This window comes from Antechinus flavipes, chromosome 2, assembly GCF_016432865.1.
Source record: "Antechinus flavipes isolate AdamAnt ecotype Samford, QLD, Australia chromosome 2, AdamAnt_v2, whole genome shotgun sequence".
In the NCBI taxonomy this organism is placed as follows: Eukaryota; Metazoa; Chordata; class Mammalia; order Dasyuromorphia; family Dasyuridae; genus Antechinus; species Antechinus flavipes.
Window position 1 is genome coordinate 128233577 of NC_067399.1, and position 24635 is coordinate 128258211.

The 24635-nt window shown below is 34.8% G+C and overlaps 1 protein-coding gene across 1 annotated transcript in view; it reads left to right on the forward strand.

The window, feature by feature from the left end:
• The window catches only part of UNC5D (unc-5 netrin receptor D), a 790136-nt gene that overhangs the window by 390228 nt on the left and 375273 nt on the right, over positions 1-24635 (forward strand). The window contains exon 2 of the mRNA XM_051975504.1: positions 22834-23052. Coding sequence (XP_051831464.1) covers positions 22834-23052 — 219 coding nt within the window. The remainder of the gene's footprint in view (positions 1-22833; positions 23053-24635) is intronic.

The following is a 24635-nucleotide window of genomic DNA, read 5'->3' on the forward strand; positions in this document are numbered from 1 at the left end:
GTCTGCATCCTTGATCAACTCATGTCCTTAGTGGGCACTTCTTGGAGAATAGACTTCGATCTTTGGTGCAATGACTGGCATGGAAGAGAGCAATGCTGAATTCCTTTTCATTTTGGAATGGAAACCAGGAGGAATGGAAACAAAGGATGAGCCAGCATGGACGGATTATAGTTCAGAAATCACACTAAGTTTTCCATCAATCCCACTTGAAAATTTTTTACTTCTATTGAAGATGCCATCATCTTTTGAAAAGGAAAAGTGGTTTTCTACAAATCCAATAAATTATCACCAACAGTATATCCAGTAGTCTATATCCATGCTCCTCTACTTCATGCAATGGAAATCAAGGGGTATAATAGGTCCTTAACTTTTTTCTGGGATCAAGCTTGGTCATTATACTTAGTGTTCCATTTCATTTTCTATTCTCTCTGTTTACATCATGGTAATGATGACATTCTTACTAAATTCAGAAAATGGTTGCCATCCTGTCACTTTTTAATCTATGTGAGTGAAGATAAGACATATTCTTTCTGGGCTTTAGTATATTCATTTAGGAAATGAGGGGAATGGACTAAATGATTTCTCACATCCCTATTTGCTTTGCGAGGGAGTTGGTGTGAAAAATCTGGACTAGTGGACTGAAAGCTCGATATGAATAAGTGCAGTATCATAGCAGTCAAAAAGAAGCCAGTATTATCCCAGACTTCCATATACGATGTAGTTTCTACAATGATGGAAATGAAATTCTTTCAGTACTCTGACCCAATCAGAAAAAACCTAGAATTTTATCTTCAGTTTTGGGTAAATTATTTTAGGAAACACAATGACAAGCTTGAGTGGATACCAATATAACTTTCATAACAGTAAGGGGCCTGGAGACCATACAGAAGAAGGATTAATAAAAGGAACTCATGACTCTTAGCCTGGAGAAGAAAAACAATAGGGTTCAGTCAATAAATATTTATTAAGTATTTACTATGTGCCAGGTACTGTGCTAAGTGTTAGACAAGATAGGAAGAAAGGGAGGACATAATGTTTTTTCAAATATTGAAATATTGAAGGACTTTTCTGGGAAAAGGGGTATTAAAGATACCTGATAACTTTTCTGATAACTTCAGAAAACAAAACTAAATGAAGTTCTATTTGCAAAGAAGTAGATTGTGACTTGTTAAAAGAAGACAAAAAACCAAAGCAAAATCCTAGCTATTAAATATATCTAAGTAGAAAATGAATTTTCCTGTAAGATAGGGGGATGCTTTTCACATACAAAGGTAACAGGAAGAGCCTAGATGGCCAATTGCCAGAGATATTCTAAAAGGGATTCTTGATCAGATAATGATTGCATTAAATAGATTCTGCAGTTCTAACCAACTTTGAGATTCTATGGTCTACCACCCTATGAAAATCACAGGTCTTTCAAAGAAGTACAAATTTAAAGAACATATCTCATGCTTAAAAAAGTTTTGTTCAGGATTTTGATCAGGAAGATCATGATTCATATCTGAGAACTGACTTGAGGGATTGTAGAAACTAACCCAATTAAACCATTTGAGCACTGTAAGCCTTCAGTTTATTTTGTATTGTTGTCAGGACTGTTGTAAGTAACATGGTACATCAATGCAGCTTCCATCTTGATTTTATGAGTTAGTGATTATATATCATTACTGCCAATTGCTACTGATAATATTATGCCATTTTATACCTTATACTATCATATGTGCAGATATTGCTTCTTCATGTCTGGCCACTGCAATTCTATCTTCTTAATATACAATAGTAGGATATGTGTCTTATTTATCATTTATGCTGATTTTGGCTGGTTTTCTTTCCAGAGAAAGAAGGGACTTCTCTTGGCTTTTGTTGGGTCTTCTTATTCCATATCATTTCCCACTGGACTGTGCCTTCCTAGAACTGAAATTGAACAATTCTAATGAACTGATTTAAAAAAATGCACAATGGGGACCACCAGAGAGAGGCAAGATGGGTTTTCAAAATGCCTTCCCCAAAATGAAATACCATGGCAGCATCTTACACAGAATTGTTTCCTATTATGTGTTAATTAAATTAGATTAATTGAATTTTTACATTTCTTTAATTTAAAAAAAACAACAACAACCTCTTCAACTGCCTATCTCTCAGAATAAGTAAAATGAAATCTGTGGAAATGTTTTGGGAATTGCAGAGCCTACTACCAAGCTTATGGACGTTATCTTCCATCTGCCAACCTAGGCTACCCTGGTTCCAATCACTTCCAGGGTATTGAGCTGGTACAACTAGAAGCAGAGTCCCTTCTCCCCCAAACTTCCTATGCTCATTACCCCTGCTCCCCTCCTGGCTAAGCTCTGATCCGTCTTTCTTATCCTTCACTCTGCAGGAGGAAACAGAAAATCTTTGCTAGCCTCATATCCTTATGTATCTTTCTCATTCACGTAGGACCCTTCCATTCTGAATCTCTCTCCAATAAAACATAACTGTTGAATTTTACTGTTGGATGAACTGGAGATGTCCAATTATAAGCACTTTAGTAAGATGGAAGACTGTCAGATAAGACAATTGCCTTGCCATTGTATCCCAAGGCCTTCTGGGCATTCCCAGTTACCTTCATGCTTTACTCATCAGTCTCAACACTATAACCATACTCAGTGATGCATACTAGAGACTCCTGTGCTTTACCATATACCCTACAATTAAAACCATAAGACTTGGAACCTTTTTATGCTCCCTGTAGCTTATCCTTCCAATAATTTTTGCTTCCCCAATTTGAATGTAAGCTCCTTAAAATCAGGAATATTTTCTTTTCCTATTTTTATTGCTAGTGATTGATACATAGTGAAGCCCATAATTATGTTTTGTTTTGCTTTTATTCAAATCTTTTTGAGTTCACATTCAGTTCCCAAAAAGACTTGGGGAAAGAAGAGAAGAAATGGTGGTGTGTTCCCTCAAATACCATTTGCTCCCTAACCCCTTTCTATCAAGCAAGCCTGGCTCGGTGCCTTCTACTTCCTTTGAGGATCACCTTTAAGTCCTAGGCAATGGTTCTGCCCTTGGGTAGCATACTGGCCCATTTGATTGATGGTTTAATATCTCTCCCAAACTACCAACGAGTGTTAGTTCTTTCTTTTAATTTCAAAAATGGCTCACTAGTAATATAGGTCATTACCGATCTCCTGACCCAGACCTGGATGTCAACAAAATTAAATGCTGGCTATAAGAGGAAGATTCCTGTGAGCTAACTGCCTGGTGAAGATAAATAGCAAAATGCGGGTGTATTTCCCAGCTAAAGCAAGGTAGATGTGGTTGTTTCATATTCATTTGTATGTAGCTGGGTGGTGGGAGGATGCTGAGATAGCTAAATCATCAAATCACATAATGCAATTACACCTACTTTGTTAGAGTGCTCTTTCTCCCCCCCTTCTTGCTGACAGCATTCATACCACGTTTCACCCCAGTGCAATTAAGCTGATTAGGTAATATTAAGCAACTCAAGTATTTTTTTTATCTTAAAGAAGTCAAGTGCCATATACTAGAGGTACAAAATCTGTTGCCTCCATTATGTGTATAATATGAAATGCAACAGTGACACTGACCATCATATAAAAGAATGAATTTCATCCTTAAAGGAATGAATAGACTTTAGCATCTCCTATTTCAATTAATGATACTGTTTTTGAATAGAGAATAGCTAAAACATTCAGGCATTTACTGAAATCTTTCTCCTCATTGCTATCCTAATTTTAAAAAATATCACATTTCCAGTAGAAGACATATGATTTTAGAGAATTGGAATACAACAAAGAAAAAATTACAGGAATTATAGTCAGAGGACCTGGATCTGCATCTTTGTTATTTACTCCATTTATAACCTTAGACAATCTGTATTATCTCAGTGGGTGCAGCCAGGTGGCAGAGTGAATGGAGTATTAGATCTGGAATCAGGTAGAATTAAAATCAAATTTGGCCTCAGACACTTACTATCTGTCTGACTCTGGGCAAATTATCTATACTCTGCCTTCCTCAGCTTCCTCACCTCTAAATTAATGGCATCTATCTCCCAAGGTTATTGTGAAATTAAAATGAGATGATATTTCTAAAGTACTTGACAAACTTTAAAGCACTATATAAGTGCTTGATATTGTTAGCTACTGTTATTACCTATTTATAAAAATAAGAGAGCAGAGTTTTGATGGTTTTCAAGGATTCTTCCAGCTTAAAATCTTACATTGTTAAGTTGGGCCCTTTCTTTGGGCCTCTGCTAAAATCAGGGTACAAGACAGAATAGTCTCAGGTTTCTGCTGGCTCTTTTCCAGTTTCAAAGCAAAATGTAAACAAGGAACGAGTATGGCTATTTGTTTTAGTCAGATATCTAATACATTGTAGTGACTCCTGTTCATTGATTTAAGAATGCGAAATAGCATCTGTATCTCTCATGGTCAGTCGGGGAGACAAAGTAGAATGTGCCCTTCAAGAAAATGTCATGTGTATCTCTGGGTCATGCTTGATTCTTTCAATGCAGCTCAGTGCACCTTTCCTTCTTGAATCTGCCCCCATCTCTCTGTTATTCCAGCTGAATGAGATGTCTTTTCCCAGGGGAAAGAGGCAGTGTATTGTCCTTTATTGTGCAGGTTTCAGTTACAAATCAGGTGTCCACATGGAGTCAGAGAGCATCCGACTCTCACTACAGGCTGCTGGGTGTATTGTCAATCCTGACTAAATACCAAGTCCCGACAGGCTCCACTAAATCTGTGTATTAGAGGAAATAACAAAGGAAATAAAAGAATTCACATGGTATCAACACCTCATCCTCACATGCATGTTTTGTGTGGCTTCCAAAAGAGGCACTTTGTTGTGCAAAGGAGGTCACCTCATTAAGAAAAAGGAGCTAAATTCTACTTCAGCTTTTCTTCTAAATTCCTCTAAAGAAAGCAGTTTTTCCTTCTCTTTCTCTCTCTCTCTCTCTCTCTCTCTCTCTCTCTCTCTCTCTCTCTCTCTCTCCTCCTCTCCTCTCCTCTCCTCTCCTCTCCTCTCCTCTCCTCTCCTCTCCTCTCCTCTCCTCTCCTCTCCTCTCCTCTCCTCTCCTCTCCTCTCCTCTCCTCTCCTCTTCTCTCTCTCTCTCTCTCTCTTTCTCCCTTGTCCCAAGAAATATAGAGCTCCCCAAATTCTTGAATATATGGATCAATTTGACAAAGGCAAGTTGCATCGAGTGCTGGACCTGGAGTTAAGACAATGAGTTAAAATCGGCCTCAGACACTTATTAGCTATGTGATCCTGAGTAAGTATCACATAGTTTTCTCAGCTGTAAAATGGGGATAATAGCATCTACCTCTTACTTTCACCATGAGGATCATCACTACCATGAAATAGTATTTGCAAAACACTTAGCACAGTACCTATAACATAGTAGATGTTTAATAAATGTTTATGTCCTCCATCCCTTCCCTTCTTTCCCTCTCCTTCCCTTTGCTTCCCTTCCCTTCCATTCCCACAGAAGGTATCTCAGAGACAATCTAATTTAGTATTATTATTTTATTTTGTTTTTTCTTTTTTTATTTTAATAAGTTTATTTATTTTTAATACACATTGCTTTATGAGTTATGTTAGGAGACAAAAATCAGAGCAAAAAGAAAAAACTATGGGAGAGATTAAAAAAAAACAGAAAAAAGAAATAAACATAGTATGTGTTGATTTACATTCAAGCTTCTTAAGATCTTTTTTCTGGTTGCAAATGTCATTTTCTGTCCAAATACTATTGGGATTGCTTCAGATCACTGAATCGCTGAGAAGAACTAAGTGTTTCTTGCTGATCATCAAACATTCTTATTGTTATTATGACAATGTATTCCTGGTTCTGCTTGTTTTGCTCAGCATCCATTCATGTAAATCTTTCCAGGACTAAAATTAGCTTATTCATTTTTATAGAACAATAATAGTTCATTACCTTCATTTACTATAGCTTCTTCAGCCATTCCTCAGCTGATGGGCATCTATTCATTTTCTATTTCTTTGCTATCACAAAAAAAAGCTGCTACAAACATTTTTGCACCTGTGGCTCTTTTTCCCTCCTTTATGATTTCCTTAGCATACAGACCTAGTAATGGTATTGCTGGGTCAAAGAGTATGCACAGTTTTATAGCCCTTTGGGGCATAGTTCCAGATTGCTCTCCAGAATGATTGGATCGGTTCACAACTCCACCAACAAGGCATTAGTGTCTCAGTTTTCCCACATCCCTCCAACATTTATCATAATCTTTTTCTGTCATCCTCCTCAATGTGAAAGGTGTGAGGCGGTACCTCAGAATTGTTTTAATTTGCAGTTCTATAATCAATAGTGATTTAAAGCTTTTTTCATATGTCATATAAGATATATAAATGGCTTTAATTTCATCATATGAAAATTGTCAGTTCATATCCTTTAACCATTTATCAACTGGGGAATAATGCATATTCTTATAAATTTGACACAGTTCTTTATATATTTTAGAAATTAGACTTTTATCAAAAATACTCCCTGCAAAATTTTTCCCAGCTTTGTTCTTCCCTTTTAATATTGTTTCTGTTGGTTTTGTTTGTACAAAATCTTTTTTAATTTATTGTAATCAAAGTTGTCCATTTTACTTTTCATAATGTTCTTTTGTTCTTCTTTAGTCATAAATTCTTCCTTTCTTCAAAGATCTGAAAGGTAAATTATTCCTTGTTCTCCTAATTTGTTTATGTTATCATCCTTTATGCCCAAATCATGTATCCATTTTGACCTTATTTTGGTATGGTGTATAAGATGTAGGTCTATGCTGATTTTCTGACATATTATTTCCCAATTTTCCCCCATATTTCTGTCAAACAGTGAATTCTTATTCCAGAAGTTGGAATTTTGGGTTTATCAAATACTAGATTGCTATATGCCTTGCTTATTGTGTCATGTGTATCTAATCTAATTCCACTGATCTACCACTCTATTAGCCAGTATGAAATGTTTTTTTTAATGGCTGGTACTTTATAAAATACTTTATAAAATAGTATTAGATTTGATTCTGCTAAGCCACCATCCTTTGTATTTTTTCCTTTTTATTCAAAAGAATCTTTTGTTCTTCCAGATGAATTTTGTTATTATTTTTTCTAGTTCTACAAAGTAATATTTGGGCAGTTTGATTGGTATGGAACTGAACAAGTAGACCAATTTAGGCAGAATTGTCATTTTTGTTGTATTAGCTTAGTAATTTTGTTATTTTATTTTTTAAAATAACTTTTTATTGACAGAACCCATGCCAGGGTAATTTTTTACAACATTATTCCTTGCACTCACTTCTGTTTTGATTTTTCTCCTCCCTTCCTCCACCTCCTCCTCCAGATGGCAAGCAGTCCTTTACATGTTAAATAGGTTAATTTTGTTATTTTTTTTTTAAAGAATCAAATTTATGTGTTTTCCTTTGGCTGCCTAACATAGTTAGTTGACTTTGCTATGCCAGTTAATTCTTTGGACTAGAAACTCCTGTCTTTATCTACAATTTCTAGGTTTGTAGAATAGCCTAGAGAACTGAGAGATTTTTAATTCTTGGGGGCATATATATCTCAAGTATGGCTTAAACCCAGGTGTTCCTGCTTCTGAGGTCAACTATTTCTCCACTCTGTATACTTTCTTTATTTACTAGCAGTTTGTGATTTTAGAAGTACTTTATGTACATTAGTATTTGTAGAGTTTATATAGTTGTAGAGATTTACTAAATACTCTCTCTACAGCATGCTTATAGGTAATCTATATAAGTATCATTATTTCCATTTACTAGTAATAAGGAATCAGAATCTTAGCCTAAAGATGCAATTTTTTCATGGTTACATGCATAGCTAGTGAATACCCAGATCCTGTATGTCAGTTAATATCTTGGGACAAGTCAATTAATCTTCCCGGTCTCAGTTTTCTCATCTGTATAATGAGAAAATGAAACATGATGAAGTCTATGGCCCTTTTCATTTATAAATTCCAGATTCATATCATGCTAATTGGTATAAGAGCCGGCTAGGTCTCTAGGCTCCAAATGCAGTTCTTTTTCCAATATATTTCAATCAGACTTTTTGAAATCCTTATAAGGAAGGTATTTTTTCAGTTCAAGGTCTATTAAATGATATTTATATTTAGAAACAGCCCTTCATTATAACCTATCTACTTTTTTAAAAAGAAAACATAACATTTTATTTTGACCACATTTACTTAGCATGCTTGCTGGATAGCAAATTAGCTTAGAGGAAGATTTAGTCATGTTTTAATCCTGTCAAAGGTTCCCCCAGAGTCTGTACAAAAGCTTTAGAAGGGTGAAGTTCTACATCTTATCTTCTTTCAAAAATGTTTTTCCCAATAAGGTTTCTCCTGAGTGTGTGTGTGTGTGTGTGTTTGCTTAGGGGGTAAAAATGGGTCATGCTAGGCATTCCATTCAACTTCAAAAATGACATGTGACTGATTCAAATTTCAAAAGTTGTATCTAGAAGCTTATAATCAAGATTTTTAAAATGTGACCTGACACAGATATAGTCCTATTTATGTTAAAAAAAAAAAAAAAGAAAAAAGAAAGAAAGAAAGAAAGAAAAAAAAGATGTGTCATTTGTTCCTTATGGTTTTCTTCCTCTTTCTGTTTCCTTTTGAATGTCTTAACATGATTGAGATTCTCTATTATAATAGCATGTAGAACATAGAACAGACAGCTTTCCAAAGAGTAATTTCTAAGAATGGAAAATATGAGAATGGTGTTTGATTACTTTGATTATTTTGTTTTCTGTCATTCATGGTTTTATTAAAACAACCATTTTAATATAAATTCCTTATTCTTGAAAGGTGTAAGAAAAAAAATGAAGGTAAAATCTTTCCAAAGTTCCTCTAGATTTCAGATGAATTTGAAAACTTAAGTACATTCATACACCCAAAGACACACACATAAAAAAACAAACAAACAAACAAACAAACAAAAAAAACCAGATGCACACACGTGCCCGTGTAATACAGTATACAATGGAGAACTATGTTAAGAAGCCTCTTTGTATCCATTGTGATCAATACTTTAGGCCAACAAGAATCATGCACTCATCTGAAAATTTGGAAATAAATAATTTTCAAAAATGCTTCCTTTTTTCTTAAGATTATTTTTGCACCACCTGCCACCTGCTCTAACCTATAAGATTTCACACTATAAAACATTTATACTCCTTGTTTTCTAGGCATGTTTTCCAGAAAGGTCAGCTTTGGATTCTGTCCTTGGAGTAGAGATTGTTTTAAGGAATATTACAAAGCCTCTATCTGTGTGACTTGATGGTTTCCCTCAATGCCTACAGGCACAACAGCTTTACTGGATTGTCTTTGTAATGAGTACTTCATGTCTCAAGACTGAGGTATGGCACTGAAGATGATGATACAGAACTATTGCCACTATAGTTTTAATTCAAAGAATCTTTTTGGCTGTAATCTTGGAGGATATGACCCTCTGCCTAGAGAGACAAGAAACAGAGAGGAAAAAAGAGAAACTCAGAAGTATTTATTAAGCATTCACTCTGTATCAGATACTGTGCTAAACCCTAATGCAAGGACAATCCCTCAAGTAATTTACATGCTAATGGAAGAAGACAGTACATAAAAGGGGCTATGGTATAGGAGGCAAAGATATCCCATATGGAGAAATGGCAGGTGACATCAGCAGTACAGCCTGGACCACAAATGAGACGTGAGTGATCTGAGATCCTACTCACCTGGAGGTTCTGGGACAGCTTTCTAATAACAGGGAAAGACCACAGGGCTGGAGGGTACTTCTAATGGGTTACTAAGATTAAAATGAGGCTCCATGATGAAAAGTTGGGCTAAGGTAGAGAAAATCTAGAATATAGCATGGAAACTTGCCCACCTTCCCCACTAACTTTACCTCAGTTTAACACACACACACACACACACACACACACACACACACACACACCCTCCCCTACAGACCTTTCCTTTGGAATCCAAGATATTAGTCTACCTTATAGAAAAAACAAAACAAAAAAACCCTTTCACTACTTTTTTTTAACCATTGTACAAACTTTAACCTCTTGGTTGGGTGTTGGGAGTACATCAAGACAAACATTCTTTGCTCCATTTGCATCTAATATAGTGTTAGGGGAAGATGCAGCTTCCAGTACTATCTGTACATCAAAAGGAATAGCCTTCCTGTCACTCCTATGGCATTTTATTATTTCAAAGCTCTTCCATGTAACATCATTTCTCTTGATCCTCACAATAACTCTTGAATTCAGGTAGAATAAGGATCACCATACCATTTTAGAGATAGGAAAAAAATAAGCTTTAGGAAGTGACAGAGCTAGTAAGATGGACAGTAATTAGAACTGCTCTGATTTTGAGTCTATATTATTTTATTCAAACCACATTTTTGTTTGAATTTTATTTTTGAAATATTTCAATATTTATATTGAATTTTATGTTGAAGTTTTAGGAGAAAGGGAAGCATCCATTGCTCTGAATGCTAGCATGTAGTCTACATTTGTATTTGGGAAATCATATATTTTCCCTTCAAGGTTTGTTCTCAATAGCACTGATGCAGGATTAGAATCATAGACTATTGAGGGATCTAGTATAAAAGGAGGTTTCAATCCCAAGGCAACATAGAATTAAAAGGCTGAACTTATGTTTGAACCTAAATCCAAGACACTTTCCACTATAACATGCTGTCTTATTAATTTTTTCCTAAGCATCTCCAAAATCTTAAAACCCTCCTTTAGAGTAAGAATGGTCATTCAAGGTTTCTGTTTCATTTTGTTTTAGTTTCCTCTTCTCAAGAAACATTCTATAAGGGTTAGACATATGCTCAGTTGACTAGTATCTTAGGTTAGCTTCATATGAGATCTAATACAAGTAAAGTGAAATATGCAAATATACCAATATAAAACATTTCCATTTTTATTAGTGGAAAGAAAGGATGCAAAATGATTTCAATGCTCAAAAAGAAAAAAAAATAGAGCTTTAATGGGGCCTAGGGAAAGAGTATATGTTTCATAAACTGCATTAAATATTTTGTATGTAAAATTCCGGCTGTTGTAGCACATTAAACGGGTACAAATGCATCCCCTATCTAATTAAGTAACCATATGGAGACAAGTCACATTTACATAAGCAAAAAGCAAAGAATGTAACTCCTTTGTGTTGTCTTTTTAGGTGATGCAACTTGAGTTTTGCAGAGATGGTTTCTAGGCTAAGATTGTAAGTATCTTGCCATAAGTCAGTAAATTTCCAGACAATGAAATGTAAAATACTATTTCTGAAGGCCATCTAAACATGCAATTTTAGAATTTTAGGAAGGGTCCAGGAAAAAAAAAAAGTAGTATGTTTGAAGCCTAGAAAACATTCTTGTTTTGAAATATTATTTTTTAATTAATTGAGCAAAACTAAAAATAATTAACTTATCCATTATGGACAAGTTATCCCCATCCTCTTCCCCATGGCCCAACTCACTGTTTTTATTAAGCCCCAGGGGTTCAAAACTAAAAAATAATTCTACCTGGATTCTTATCTTATGGAACTTACAGTATAATGTGAGAGAAAGTCTTATGCACAAATTTCTATGATACAAGGCAAACAACAAGATAGCCTAGCTGGAGAAGCAGGGGAAAAAAGGAAAAGAAAGAAAAGGAAACAAGGAAGGAAGGAAGGAAGGAAGGAAGGAAGGAAGGAAGGAAGGAAGGAAGGAAGGAAGGAAGGAAGGAAGGAAGGAAGGAAGGAAGAAAGGAAGAAGAAGGAAAGAAGGAAGGAAGAAGGAAGGAAGGAAGGCAGGAAAATGGAAGAAAGGAGTATGGAAGGGAGAAAGAATGAAATGATGGAAGGGAGGGAGGGAAGAAAAAAAGAAAAAATGTATTTATTAAAGACATTATCTTCCAAGAATTGTGTTCACTCTTTTACAAATATTATCTCATTTGTTTCTCCCAATAACCTGGGATATAAGTGCTATTATTATCTTTATTTTACATTTGAAAAAAAACTGAGTCAAATAGTAATTAAATGACTTGTCCGGGTTCACACAACTAATCTGAGTCTAATGCTAGATTTGAATTCATATCTTTTCTTCAGGGCTAATATTCTATCCATTGTATCACTTAGTTTTCATGCAGGGGACTTTAAAGAAAAGAATGGTGATGTATTAGGTCAAACCACTACCACCTCTCCTTATGTCCCAATGAATAAAACCCTGTGTCCTGAGCCCAAGAACTTTGGGAATAAAAGTTCTACCCAGACTACTTACTCTGCTTCAAATCTGTTCCTTAAAGCCATTGCAGAAGGGAATAATCACTAAAATGAAGGGGCCCAGCTTCCATAGTGCTTGACTAAATAGCATAAGCAGGTAAACCCCAAAACCAAGAGAAAAATTGCACCTTGCATTATTCGTCTGGCTTCATTTTCCATTTCCACATTATTATTCTGTAAAAACAAACTTATAAAGATGTGACCTAGCAACTCCTTCTCCAAGAGATGTAGCTACAGCTACTGTAGTCCTGGGAAAGGAAATTTCTCATTACCTAAGTCCTTGGCACTCTCAGATGGTAACATTAGAAGCCAAGATGATTTCATCAGTGGAAATAACATTAAGAAAAATTCATTACAATATTCTCAGCTGCTGCGCCCCGAGGTCCAGGGGACCTTTCCAGGTGACCTATGGCTGAAGTCTTCTATTTGTATTGTCTCTCCCATTAGAAGGTGAATTGCTTTATATCCAGGGCTGTTTAACTTTTTAATTTTATCCTCAATGTCTAACATAGTGCTTTTCACATAGTAAAGGCTTAATGTGTTGTTTTTGTTATAGTTTTTTATTTGTTTCTTTTTCATACATTCTTTCATAAATGCAATGGAGAGCTGTGGGCAAAGTTATATGAGAAATTTGAAGGAAGAAAGATCATTTCCACTTAGAAGGTCAGAAGGGATTCATGCAGGAGGCAGCATGCAAGCTGATTTGAAGGAAGAGAGAGATTTGAACAGCTGCATGTTTGCAGCAGTCCATTTTGGACTTGGAAAATGTATGAAGCAAACACAAGGAGGTAAGAGAGGGCTGAACAACAACAGAAAAAAGAAATAGTATTTCATTTTGGATGAAATGTAATGTGTTCAAAGAGAATAATAGGATCATAGATTTAGAACTGAAAGGGACTTTAGAGAACATTTATAATAATCTAAACCCTTCATTTTATAAATAATGAAACTGAGTTTCAGAGGTCACACATCTAGTATCAGATAAAATATTTTAATCCAAATTTTCATTATTTGTGGTTTAATACTTGTTCTAATACTTTGTCTCTGCCACACAATTGGAAAGGTTGACTAGAACTAGATTATGGAAGTTCTGAAATATCACAGTCAACAGCTTCTAATTTAATTAGTAGGAGACAGAGAATTGCTGAAGTTGATGAAGTTTGAAGGTGATGTAATTAGAGAATTGCATTAAGAAGATTACTAAAGCTGAAGTGTTAAGTAAAGATTAGAGAAGGGATAAAATGGAAGTAGGAAGTCCAATCCATGAACTAGTATAAATATCTAAGCAAGATTTAGGACTTGGATTAGGAAGATTGTATGACAAGAAGGAGACAGGTAAACGAACTACACTAACATTAGAATATAGAAGGTGTTAGAACAAATGGTGTATGTAAGTAAAGGGAGAGGAAGAGTCAAACTGATATTGTGAGGCAATATGAAAAAAAAAAAGGCTATCCTTTTAGCAATACTTATTTTTGTCAACTAACCACCCATTGTGAGCAAGCATACTGTGTACATGTCACATCTTTCATAGTCAATATTTAAATATCATTTGAAGTCACAGAGAACTTATATTAAAAATTAAATAGAAAACTTAAGCAGTGTTTTAATTTTACATTGCAACTGGTAATAGAAATGATTTATGTTTCAGAGTTTTTGCTTTTGTTTTTGAGGGTTGATATTAATAAGTAATTATTTAATGTAATAATTGAATTTAACTTTCTCAAAAGTTGATGAAAACACATAATCAAACTATGCTATGGGACAGATAGATGGCACAGTGAATAGAATGCCAGGCCTGGAACCAGAAATATTCAGTTTTCCAAGTTCAAATATAGCCTCAGATACTTTCTAACTTTGTGACCTTGGAAAGTCATTTTACCCTGTTTGCTTCCGTTTTCTCATCTGTGAAATGAACTAGGGAAGGAAATGGCAATCCACCTTAGTATCTCCATCAAGAAAACCTCAAATGTTGTCACAAAGAGTTAGACAAGATTGAAAAAAAACCATATCTCATATCTATACAGGTAAATCATTCAAGCACATAGAAGAAAGCTTTGAATTAGGCTGGGTTATTGGATTTAGAACTGAGAAGGTCATGATACATAGTCTGTTTTCTAGAAATGAGGACATATAGAACCAAGAAAAGTTGAGTTTTGATCAAGGTCATGTAGGCATCAAGTACCATACCTGGAATTTGAATCTAATTTGTTTAATTTCAAATCTAATTCTCCTCCCACCAAATGCTACTCCATATATGTACTGCATACATTCACTATATAGGTAGACAAGGAAACAGGGCCAGAATTGTGCAGATCAGGTTAAATAATATGTAGGAAATGTCCAAAATTTTAAGGGTTGCAAACCTCACAGTTGGAAAAAGTTATATCTTTAACATCACTATCTCCTTCCTAGAAAAGTTTTTCACAGATGGCTTATGAGAAACTATGACCCAAAATCACTTAAGATGAAAAGTTATAAAATGGTTGTGATCTGTATCCTTAGAAGCAACACTCATTCTTATGATATAGATCAAGGGAGTGCAAATGTTCAAATCAACAGGCATTTATGATTGCCAGAGTCTTGCCAATATCATAGCTATAGATGACTACAATGCTATTATAATAATTTTATATTATTTCTTCTTCTCTATCATGCATATCCAACTTGTTACTAAGTTCTATCAATTCTGCCTTTGAACTATCTCTTGTATTTAACTTAAAATTTTAATTTAATAAATATTTATTAAAGACAAAAAGTAGATAATGGTGATAGATATGGCATGAGGGAAAGTATAGTTATGGGGTTACATAAGATGATGGAAATAAACATCTTTGCCCTTAAGAAGCTTACAATCTACTTAAAAGATATAGTGTTTATGGATAATTTTAGAAGACAGAATTTGAATGTCTGAATATAATTCAGATCAGAGCTAAGCTGTGAGAGAAATTAAGTATTCAAAGGCAGAAGTGTCAAACACTTGTCCTGCCAGCCATATTGCAGAAATTAAAATGTAAATGACAAATATGTAACAAAAAAATTAAAATACAATAAACATAAAAAATGTTATTGTGTAGTGTTCTAAATATTTTCTATGTGGCCCCAGAAATCCTTTTGTATATTTAGTTTTCCCCATTTTTATTTGAGATTGATATCTCTTAACTAAGGGAAAGGGATAAAAAGGGGAGTACATTTCAGGATATGACATGGGAACTTGATTTAGAATATACCATTTCAGGAATATCTTGGTCAGGATGACTGGCAAGTAGAATGTGTGAAGAGGAATAATATGAAATATGTCTCGAAAGTTAGGGGGAAGACTTGTTTGTAAAGGGTTTTTACTTGCCGAGTTAAGGATTTTGTATTTTATCCTGAAATGATAGGGATTCTTTATGAGTTTTGAGTAGGGGAATAACATACTCATGTATGTGATGAAGGATTATTAACTTGGAAATTGGATGGATGATGGATTTGAGAGAAGAGAAACTGGAAACTGCAGTGGCCCAGAATGGAAGTGAACAAGGTCTGAAAGGATTATAGTTCTGTAAGTGGAGAGAAGGTCCTTAAATTCAACACAGACATTCACACAGACAATAGAATATAAGGTACTTAATAGAAGTGTATTGTTGCAGTGAGGACTTTAGATGTAGAATCAGAGCACCTAGTATGACACTTACCATCTTTGTGAAATCATTTTCTCTTTCTAGGCCATGTTTTCTCCTTTGTAAATTTACGGAGGTAGATGACAAGATAATATCTAAAGTCCATGTAAGCCTAATTCTATGAAGCTGGAGCTGTTTTCAATTTTGTTTTTCTATTCCCAGCATCTAGCTGGGTTTAACATAAATGTGAGTATTTAAATAAATGCTCATTGAATTGAACTGTGGGATAGCCTAGGAACTGAAACACCATTTGTAATGTTGTATTGGGTGTGGATAAATATATTAATGGTTTCAACCAATTGATTTCCAAATAAACTTTTGCAACATGTTTCATTTATTGGTTTGGGACTACCTTCATGTTCTCATTCCCACACATTGTATTTATTTATGTTCTCTTTCTCCATCCAGATTGTAAATTCATTATTGCAGAAGTTCAGTTTTGTATTTCTCTGATATTTCCTTGCCCTAGAGTTTTTAGTACACAGCAGTTGCAAAAGAAATGATTTTTGATTGATTCCTGAGACATGTTATATTAAAGTTTCTTGGCATGGTGAAGATGCTATTACTCTGTCTTTTCCAATTGATTCCATCTTTTAATTGGTATGGAGATCATTCTTCTATTAAATTCTTACTCTCATACCCCTTTATAACGTGAAGTTATCCTAAGTTCTCATAGTCAATTCTAAGACAGAGCAAATTCTGATAGATCCTACCAAAATGAAAAACAAAAAACAAAAAATTTCTTGTATAGACTGAAGTCAACTATGAATCTATGATGTGTACAACAGAGTAATTAAGTGCACCAAGGAATATATTTATTTGGCTATGGCAAATAAATTATTTTAAACAGTGTACATTTATTTCTAGAGTACACAAAAATGGTTTTAATTAATTAAAACATAATTATAAATTATTATATAAAGTAACTACATATATTAACTGTTAGAGGTGTTAATCATAAAATATTAATAGCAGCTCATATTTCTTTTTTTCTTTTCTAAATTATTCCTTTTGTCACCTTGTATCAGAAAAATAAACCATTATCACTGGGTGCCCAGAGTCTAACATAAATAATGGCAAATTGAACTAAACTGGAAAGACTTAAAGTATAGAAACAAGGCTGAGCTCCATTCCTTGTATCTGAGGACCAACTTCCATATATTTGGGGAGGTTTATCATCAGATATGTCACCTTGAGATCAAGTTTTTATTTATTTAACTGCCACCATCAGTAGATACCATTCATCAACCATCATTGTTATTACCACCACAACTGATAATATATTCCTAGCTTAAGAATAAACTGTACCAGTGAAATCATAATTAAGTGCCCATACCTTATTCCCATGTTTATATAATGCTTTACACATAGTATTTCGTTTGATCAACATAGGAAGATTTATCGGCAATCTTCATGCACATAGGGAACATTTAAAGAAGTGAAATCATGTGTCTTTTAAAAATATGTGGATATATTTTAATATATGTATGTTTTATATGTATATATATAAGAAATATATATATTTATATGAAAAAGATTAGTTGATTAGCCCATCTAACGAGTATTTATATTGAGACAGCATAAGGCAGCTTTATGTGAGGAAGGTTCTGTAATGCTTTGCTAAATGGATAGTTGACACTTCTACTTGTCAAACCTTATAATGTATTCATGTTCCTACTCTGACATTTTCTTCATGCCAGACTGTACCGGGTTTCATATTTACCTACTCACTATTGTTTTACCCCCTTTGGTTTCATGTAGATTTTCAGGTTGGTCATGCATGAGATGATGCTAATAGTGAAGCAAAACAATATCATTTGCAAGAGACTCTGCTGGAAACTTAGCACTGTCACTGCTCATTAATGCTACCACTGTATAGTTTATGGATATCTTCTTTATCAGATGACCCCTTTATGCAATAACGTGCTTGCTGCTCTGGAAGAGACTCAAGCCGATGATGGGAGTATGAGGTTTTGATGTCCATATAAAATCTTTTAATACCTTTGTCATTTCCTCTAATGCATGGATTTACTAAAGCCTGAAGGGACTTGGTATTTATAAAAGATGGAAATTGGCATGAGCAGTCAGTAATAAAGTGATTTAATGTGTGATGTATTTTATGAACTTCATTGTAAATATAATTTTTAAAGTCAGAAAGAAAACCCTGTTTCTATCCTGCATCTCTTTTATTCCATGAAAGTTTTAAAAAATTAAGTGACTTCATTGTATTTGCATAGTATATACTCTGTCCTGTCATTAGTATTTAAAACATTCAAGACTTATTGATTCCTTGGTAGTACCAATTAATTAGAATAGCATTAGCTTTTCCAATATAAACTTTGATTCCAGAGCTTCCATTATCTCCAGTTATTTGGCAAAAAAGTCTTTTATTTTATAAGTTAGTAGAGTTAAGAGGGAAATCATGTTTGCTGGATTTAAGCTATTGTTATATGTTTAATTTATTTCAGTGGGGAACAGTGTTTGCATGTACTGGCTTGCCAAAAGTCTCTTTCATAATTCGGAATCCTTTCTATTCTCTCCTCCACAAAATATAATTATAGGAAGTCATACTTTATTGAAGTACCAGCCCCCTTTTGGTATTTAAAAATGGTCCCAAAAGAAGCTTGAAGAAAAATATAATATCCCTTTTAACTGTGTGTGAGGTTGACTTTTCACAATGGCTTGCTGTCTGATATGGGATGTTGACTTTAGCAGGAGTAATAAGAAGCCATATTTGTACAGAGTGATATTGGTGGTCTGAAGAAAGGAAATTTGGGGTCAGATCTTGTCCTAGTATTCTTTGCCTATTATTTAGCCAGTTTTCAGGGGAGCTAAGTATAGCAGTCAAAAATTACTTTCAGCAATTGCATTCCTTAGTCCTTTGTGCAATACATTCCAGAAAGACTTTTGGTAACTCCCATTGCAAGGATATGAAGATACTTTTTGTGTTCTCTGATTCTCCTGTAGCATGTAGTGATCTCTTTCTTCCCTCTACTCCCCTCCCCTTCCCTTTTGTTTTCTCCTCCTTCTCCCCTTCCTTTCCTCTCCCTTTTTTTTTTTCTCTCCTCTCCTGACTTCTCTTCTTTTGCTTTGCCTTCTCTTTGCCCCTTCCTCTCTTTTCCCTTCCCTGCACCTTTCTTCTTTCCTCCTTTCCTTTTTGCCTCCCTCCCTCCCATTCTCTCTACCTCTCTCTGTCTCTGTCTCTCTTTCTCTTCTGTCTCTCTGTCTCTCTGTCTCTCTTCTCTCTCTCTCTCTTTCTCCATCACTCTCTGTCTCTGTCTTTCTCTCTCTCTCTCTTTCTCTCTCTCTCTCTCTCTCTTCTCTCTGTCTGTCTGTCTCTGTCTCTTCTCTCTCTCTCTCTGTCTCTCTGTCTGTCTCTCTCTCTTCTCTCTGTCTCTGTCTCTTCTCTCTCTCTATCTCTCTCTCTGTCTCTATCTTTTCTCTCTCTCTCTTTATCTCTCTCTGTCTCTCTCTCTCTCTGTCTCTCTGTCTCTCTCTCTTCTCTCTCTCTCTCTCTGTGTCTCTCTGTCTGTCTGTCTGTCTTTCTCTCTCTCTCCTCTCTCTCTCTCTTTCTCTCTCTCTCTGTCTCTCTGTCTGTCTCTCTCTCTCTCTTCTCTCTGTCTCTCTCTTCTCTCTCTCTATCTCTCTCTGTCTCTATCTTCTCTCTCTCTCTGTCTCTCTTTGTCTCTCTCTCTCTTTCTCTCTCCATCACTCTCTGTCTGTCTGTCTCTGTCTCTATGTCTCTCTTTGTCTCTCTGTCTCTCTCTATCTCTGTCTCTGTCTCAGTCTCTCTGTCTCTCTCACACACACCTTTTATTAGGTTTTAAGACTTTGAGGTAAAGGCCTATCATTTTGAAGCCTTGCACATTTTAGTCAATTAATAGGATTGTGGGATCAATGGGAACTTGCAAATTTGATAGAAGAGTTTTACACTATTTCAGAATCATCAGAAGGGTCACCAGAGGTCACCCTTGTTCCTTGAACTAGAGCCTCCTCTATACTATACACCCAAAATAATTATGTTCTCTGTCCAATTGAGGAATAATCTTTTATCTCCATTTTACTTTTGTATAGCTCTTTCTTTATATCTGGCCTCAGTTTGCTTCTCTGGCATGTCTGTTATTGCTTCTAACTCTTATGGAACCAACCAAAGAAATATAACTCTTATTCTCAGTGGCAACCCTTTGTATACTTGAAAGCAACGATCATGAATTTTCTCTTGGTTCAAAGTGCCTATTTCTATCTTTCTTTGCAATACAGGAACTCCAAGCTCTCTGCCATATGAGTTTGATTCTTTTGAATACTCGCTGACTTATATCTGTCCTTCCTAAAAAGTTGTGTCCAGATATAATAATCCAGAAATGAAAACTAGAAATCGTGTAGCTTCTATCCTTCTGAGAGAAGAAAATGATTTTACTTGTCTTTCCTCATCAGTTTCCTAAATGTGATAAGAGAATCACATCTGTTTCTTCCTACCCTTTACAGAATAAGTTATAATTGTAGCTTGCAGGCCATAAGCATGGGTCTGTTTGAGTTTGGTTTGTATAGTTAGTCCCTGGCCTATTTAGTACAATTTAGGTTGTGTTTCTGTGTGGGTGCAGTGGGAAATAAAATATATTTGGAGGATTCTGAGGAGGGGTGTGAAGGGACTGAGCTGCCAGATATAACTCTATCCATAGCACGAAGCATGCAGCCTCAAAAGGTCTTCATGGGGTAGGGATAAATTCAATTTAAACTCTCAAAGACCTTTCCTTACTCAGGCATTTAACCATGGAAGTATGCCTAAGTCTTTTTCTGAACTCAAGGGCATCTATTTGGACTTTAGGTCACAGTAGATCCTGGAGACCATGTTTCTCACAGTGTACTATGTTATCTTAAGGCCCCATAATAAATAAATAATTATTTACATACAAGTGTACAGGACAACTAAGTGGTATAGTGGAAAGAGCACTGAGCCTGAAGTCAGAAAGACCTGAGTTCAAATACAGTCTTAGATACTTATTAGTTATGTGACACTACCCTGTTTGCCTTAGGTTTCCTTACCTGTAAAGTGAGCTGGAGAAGGAACTAGCAAACTAATCCAATAGTTTACCAAGAAAACATAAAATGGTGTCAGGAGAGTAGGACACAAGTAAAGAACAAAAAGAAATACATGTATATACACACATACACACACATATAGATAGATACACACAGAGAGATAAATAGAATGTCTTGAAAAAGACATTCTAAAAGGTATCGTGGTATATATATATACATATATATGTATATATATGTGTGTGTGTGTGTATATATATATATACATACACACACACACACACACACACACACACACACACATATATATATATATATATATACATACATACATACATACACACACATATAATATGTTAGGGAAAAAGAAGCCAGGTTATCCTAGTATTATTTTTGATACTGGAGATGTTTACTCAACATTGATATTTCTTCTGGCTCTAATTATATTTTTCTATATTTGGGAAACTTTTGAATTCTTAAGTCATTATCCTTTTACCTATAAATATGTGATATTTGATATGTATGTCTTAATTTTAGTTTCCAAATTGTAAAATATGTACAATACCTTTGATGCTACCTTTTCAAGAATTATTTTGAGGAAAGCACTTTTTGATTTGTAAAGTTTTACATAAATATAAAAAAATTATTATCATTTTTGTCATCACAAACCAATGATATTTTCTGTCCTCATCTCCTTTGACATGTTTTGACACTCTCATCAACAACCACCTCTGCACCTCACCCCCATGGATTCAGTTAGCTTTAATGGTACTTTTTTTCTCTTAAACCTTCTTCCTATTTCTTTGGTTGCTCCTTCTCAATTAATTTTGCTGTAATAATGTTTAGGCTCTGCCCTCCAGATACATTACCCTAGGCTCTATCTTGGATTCTCTTCTATTTTCCCTCTTTTATTACACATCTTTATATATATATATATATATATATATATATATATATATGTATATATATATGTATATATGTATATATATGTAGACATAATAATATATATTCTATAGATAATATACATTATATCCTCTTCTATTTTCCCTTTTTCCAGAGATATGAGTAACTTCCATAGGCTAAAGTATAATCTCTATGCACATTATCCCCAAATCTATATAAATACTCCTATATCTCTCCTACTGTACCCTCTCCTCTCCAGTCTTCTTATACCCAATACTCCTTCCCCTGTGTCTGTCTATCTAGTGAAATTGGTCTTCTTGCTGTTCCTTGAACAAAACATTCCATGTTCCTACTCTTTCCCTCATTCCAAGAATGCCCTCTCCCCTCACCTTTCCAGTCTGGTTTCCTTGACTTTCTTTAGTTTCTTACTAAATTTCCTGCTAAAAGTCCCTGATAAAAATTCCAGCTTCTTCACGAAGACTTTCCCAATTGCCTTTAATTCTATCACCTTCTCTTTATTGATTGTTTTCAATTTATTCTTTATATAGTTTGTTTGTATGTAACTGTTTTCTGGTTATATCTCCTTTAGACTGTGACTGCCTTGAGAGAAAAGACCTTCTTTTTACCTTTCTTTGTATCCTTATTGCTTAGCAGAGTGTCTAGAACATAGTAAGACTTTAATAAATGTTTATCAGCTGACAACCAGATAAATGAATAAGGATATTGGTTTTATCAATTAATATGATATTGACAAATTTGGATTGACAGTTAAGTTGAATGATGAGAGCAGAATGTCTATTGAATTAAACAGTATTCCTAGTAGCTAATTAACCCCTTCATTGAATGCTGTATTAAAGTCTATTGAACTGTTACCATCTTTTTTTACAACAAAGTGAAAATTTGTTTTTCCCTCTAGTATTTATGTGATTAATGCTGGTTCTGTTCTGATTTGCTTTGCATTTTCTACAGGAAGTGACAATGGTGATACCCTGCCTGAATCCATCCCATCAGCACCTGGGACACTGCCTCATTTTATGCAGGAGCCTGATGATGCATATATCATAAAGAGCAACCCAATTGCTCTGAGGTGCAAAGCCATGCCTGCAATGCAGATTTTCTTCAAATGCAACGGAGAGTGGGTCCATCAAAATGAACATGTATCTGAAGAAAGCATGGATGAGAGTACAGGTATGACTGCAAACCAAAGATAGATAACGGCATAATTCCTTAACACAGGAAGTTGATTATATATGGAGAGGAAGACTATTTCCACTAAAGTCCTCCTCCAGTACTTCATCATTGTTTAAGTTGATTCTTTCTTGGCCATTAAGATTATATAGGCACATTGAATTATCTGATAGGTAAGACCATACTGCAAAGACTTTCTGTATGAATGTGTGCTTCTCATAGTTGGGCCAACCCAGTCCAGTGAGGAGAGGTTAATTCTAAAAATACAGTGTTAAAATGCTTAATGGTATCTTCTTCAGACTGAACAATCCCAGTTTTTCTCTTTTTTCATAAATCTTATTTTCTAACATTTCAGTTCCTCAACAAAACTCATTATCTCCTGATGTACTATATTATACATTGTATTATAAGTTTAAGTACATTGTTCAATTTTAAACTTATTTTGTTTTTAGCCATGTTGGACTATTTATGATTTCATCTGGGATTTTCTTAACAAAGATACTTAAAATCTTGAGCCTAAGAATAAAATCAAATATATCCCAAAGCTCAGCATAAGAATAACTAGCATTTATATAATGCTTTCAATTTTACAAAGTGTTTTAAATATGTTAGTTCATTCAACCTAGTAAAGAGATAGGTGCCATTATTATCTTTAGCTTATAGATGAGGAAATAGAGACTCAGAGTGAATAAATGACTGACCCAGGGTCACACAGCTCATAAATATATTAGGCAAAATTTGAATTCATGTGTTCCTGACTCCCAAGTTTTATCTGTTTTTCCACCTAGCTACTTCTAAAGGTTGCTTTTAGAACTCTAGTCATATTTTCCAATGTATTCCCTTTCCATTGCCTTAGACCAGTTAAAAATATTCCATGTCTTCTCACTAACACCAAGATGACTTTCTACCCTATTTGGAAGGACATGCAGTTCCCATGGTATTCCTGCTGTGTATTTACCTTTCCTTAGTGCATTATCCAAATTACTCAACATTTGTCCTTCTGGAATTTTATTCTGTTTGTTTTTTTTCAGTTTATTTAAGAGCTAATTAGTGCTTATTAGAATGGTGCTGAACATAGTTTAGAAGACCAATTAAATTGTGTTAGAATTGCAGGAGAGGAGAAGGAAAAGAGGAACAGAGACAGACAAATACAACCAGAGAGAGGGAAGGAGAGAGACACACAGAGAGATAAAGATAGAGAGACAGAGAGAAATGGAAAGATTGATAGAAATTGTATAAATATGTCTGAGTGAATGTGAAAAAAAGAGAGAGGTAAGGGAAGGAAAGAGACAGAGAGACAAAGAGACAGAAAGAGAGAGAAACAGAGAGAGAGAGAGAGAGAGAGAGAGAGATTTCTAGAATTAGAATGGTGGATACAGTTTCATGTTAAAAGAGTTTCACAAGTTTCTGTCAAAAACTACATGAAACCAAGCCTCTGAGTAGAGACTGAAAGAATGAAACCCCTCTCCAGCTCAAGATATATTAAAAAAACTTCAAGAAAGATTGATCTCATTAGGGTGAAAAGGGTGTTTAGCCCAGGTCAGATAGACTCTGAGAAAGTCAGTGACAGGGTCTAAATCACA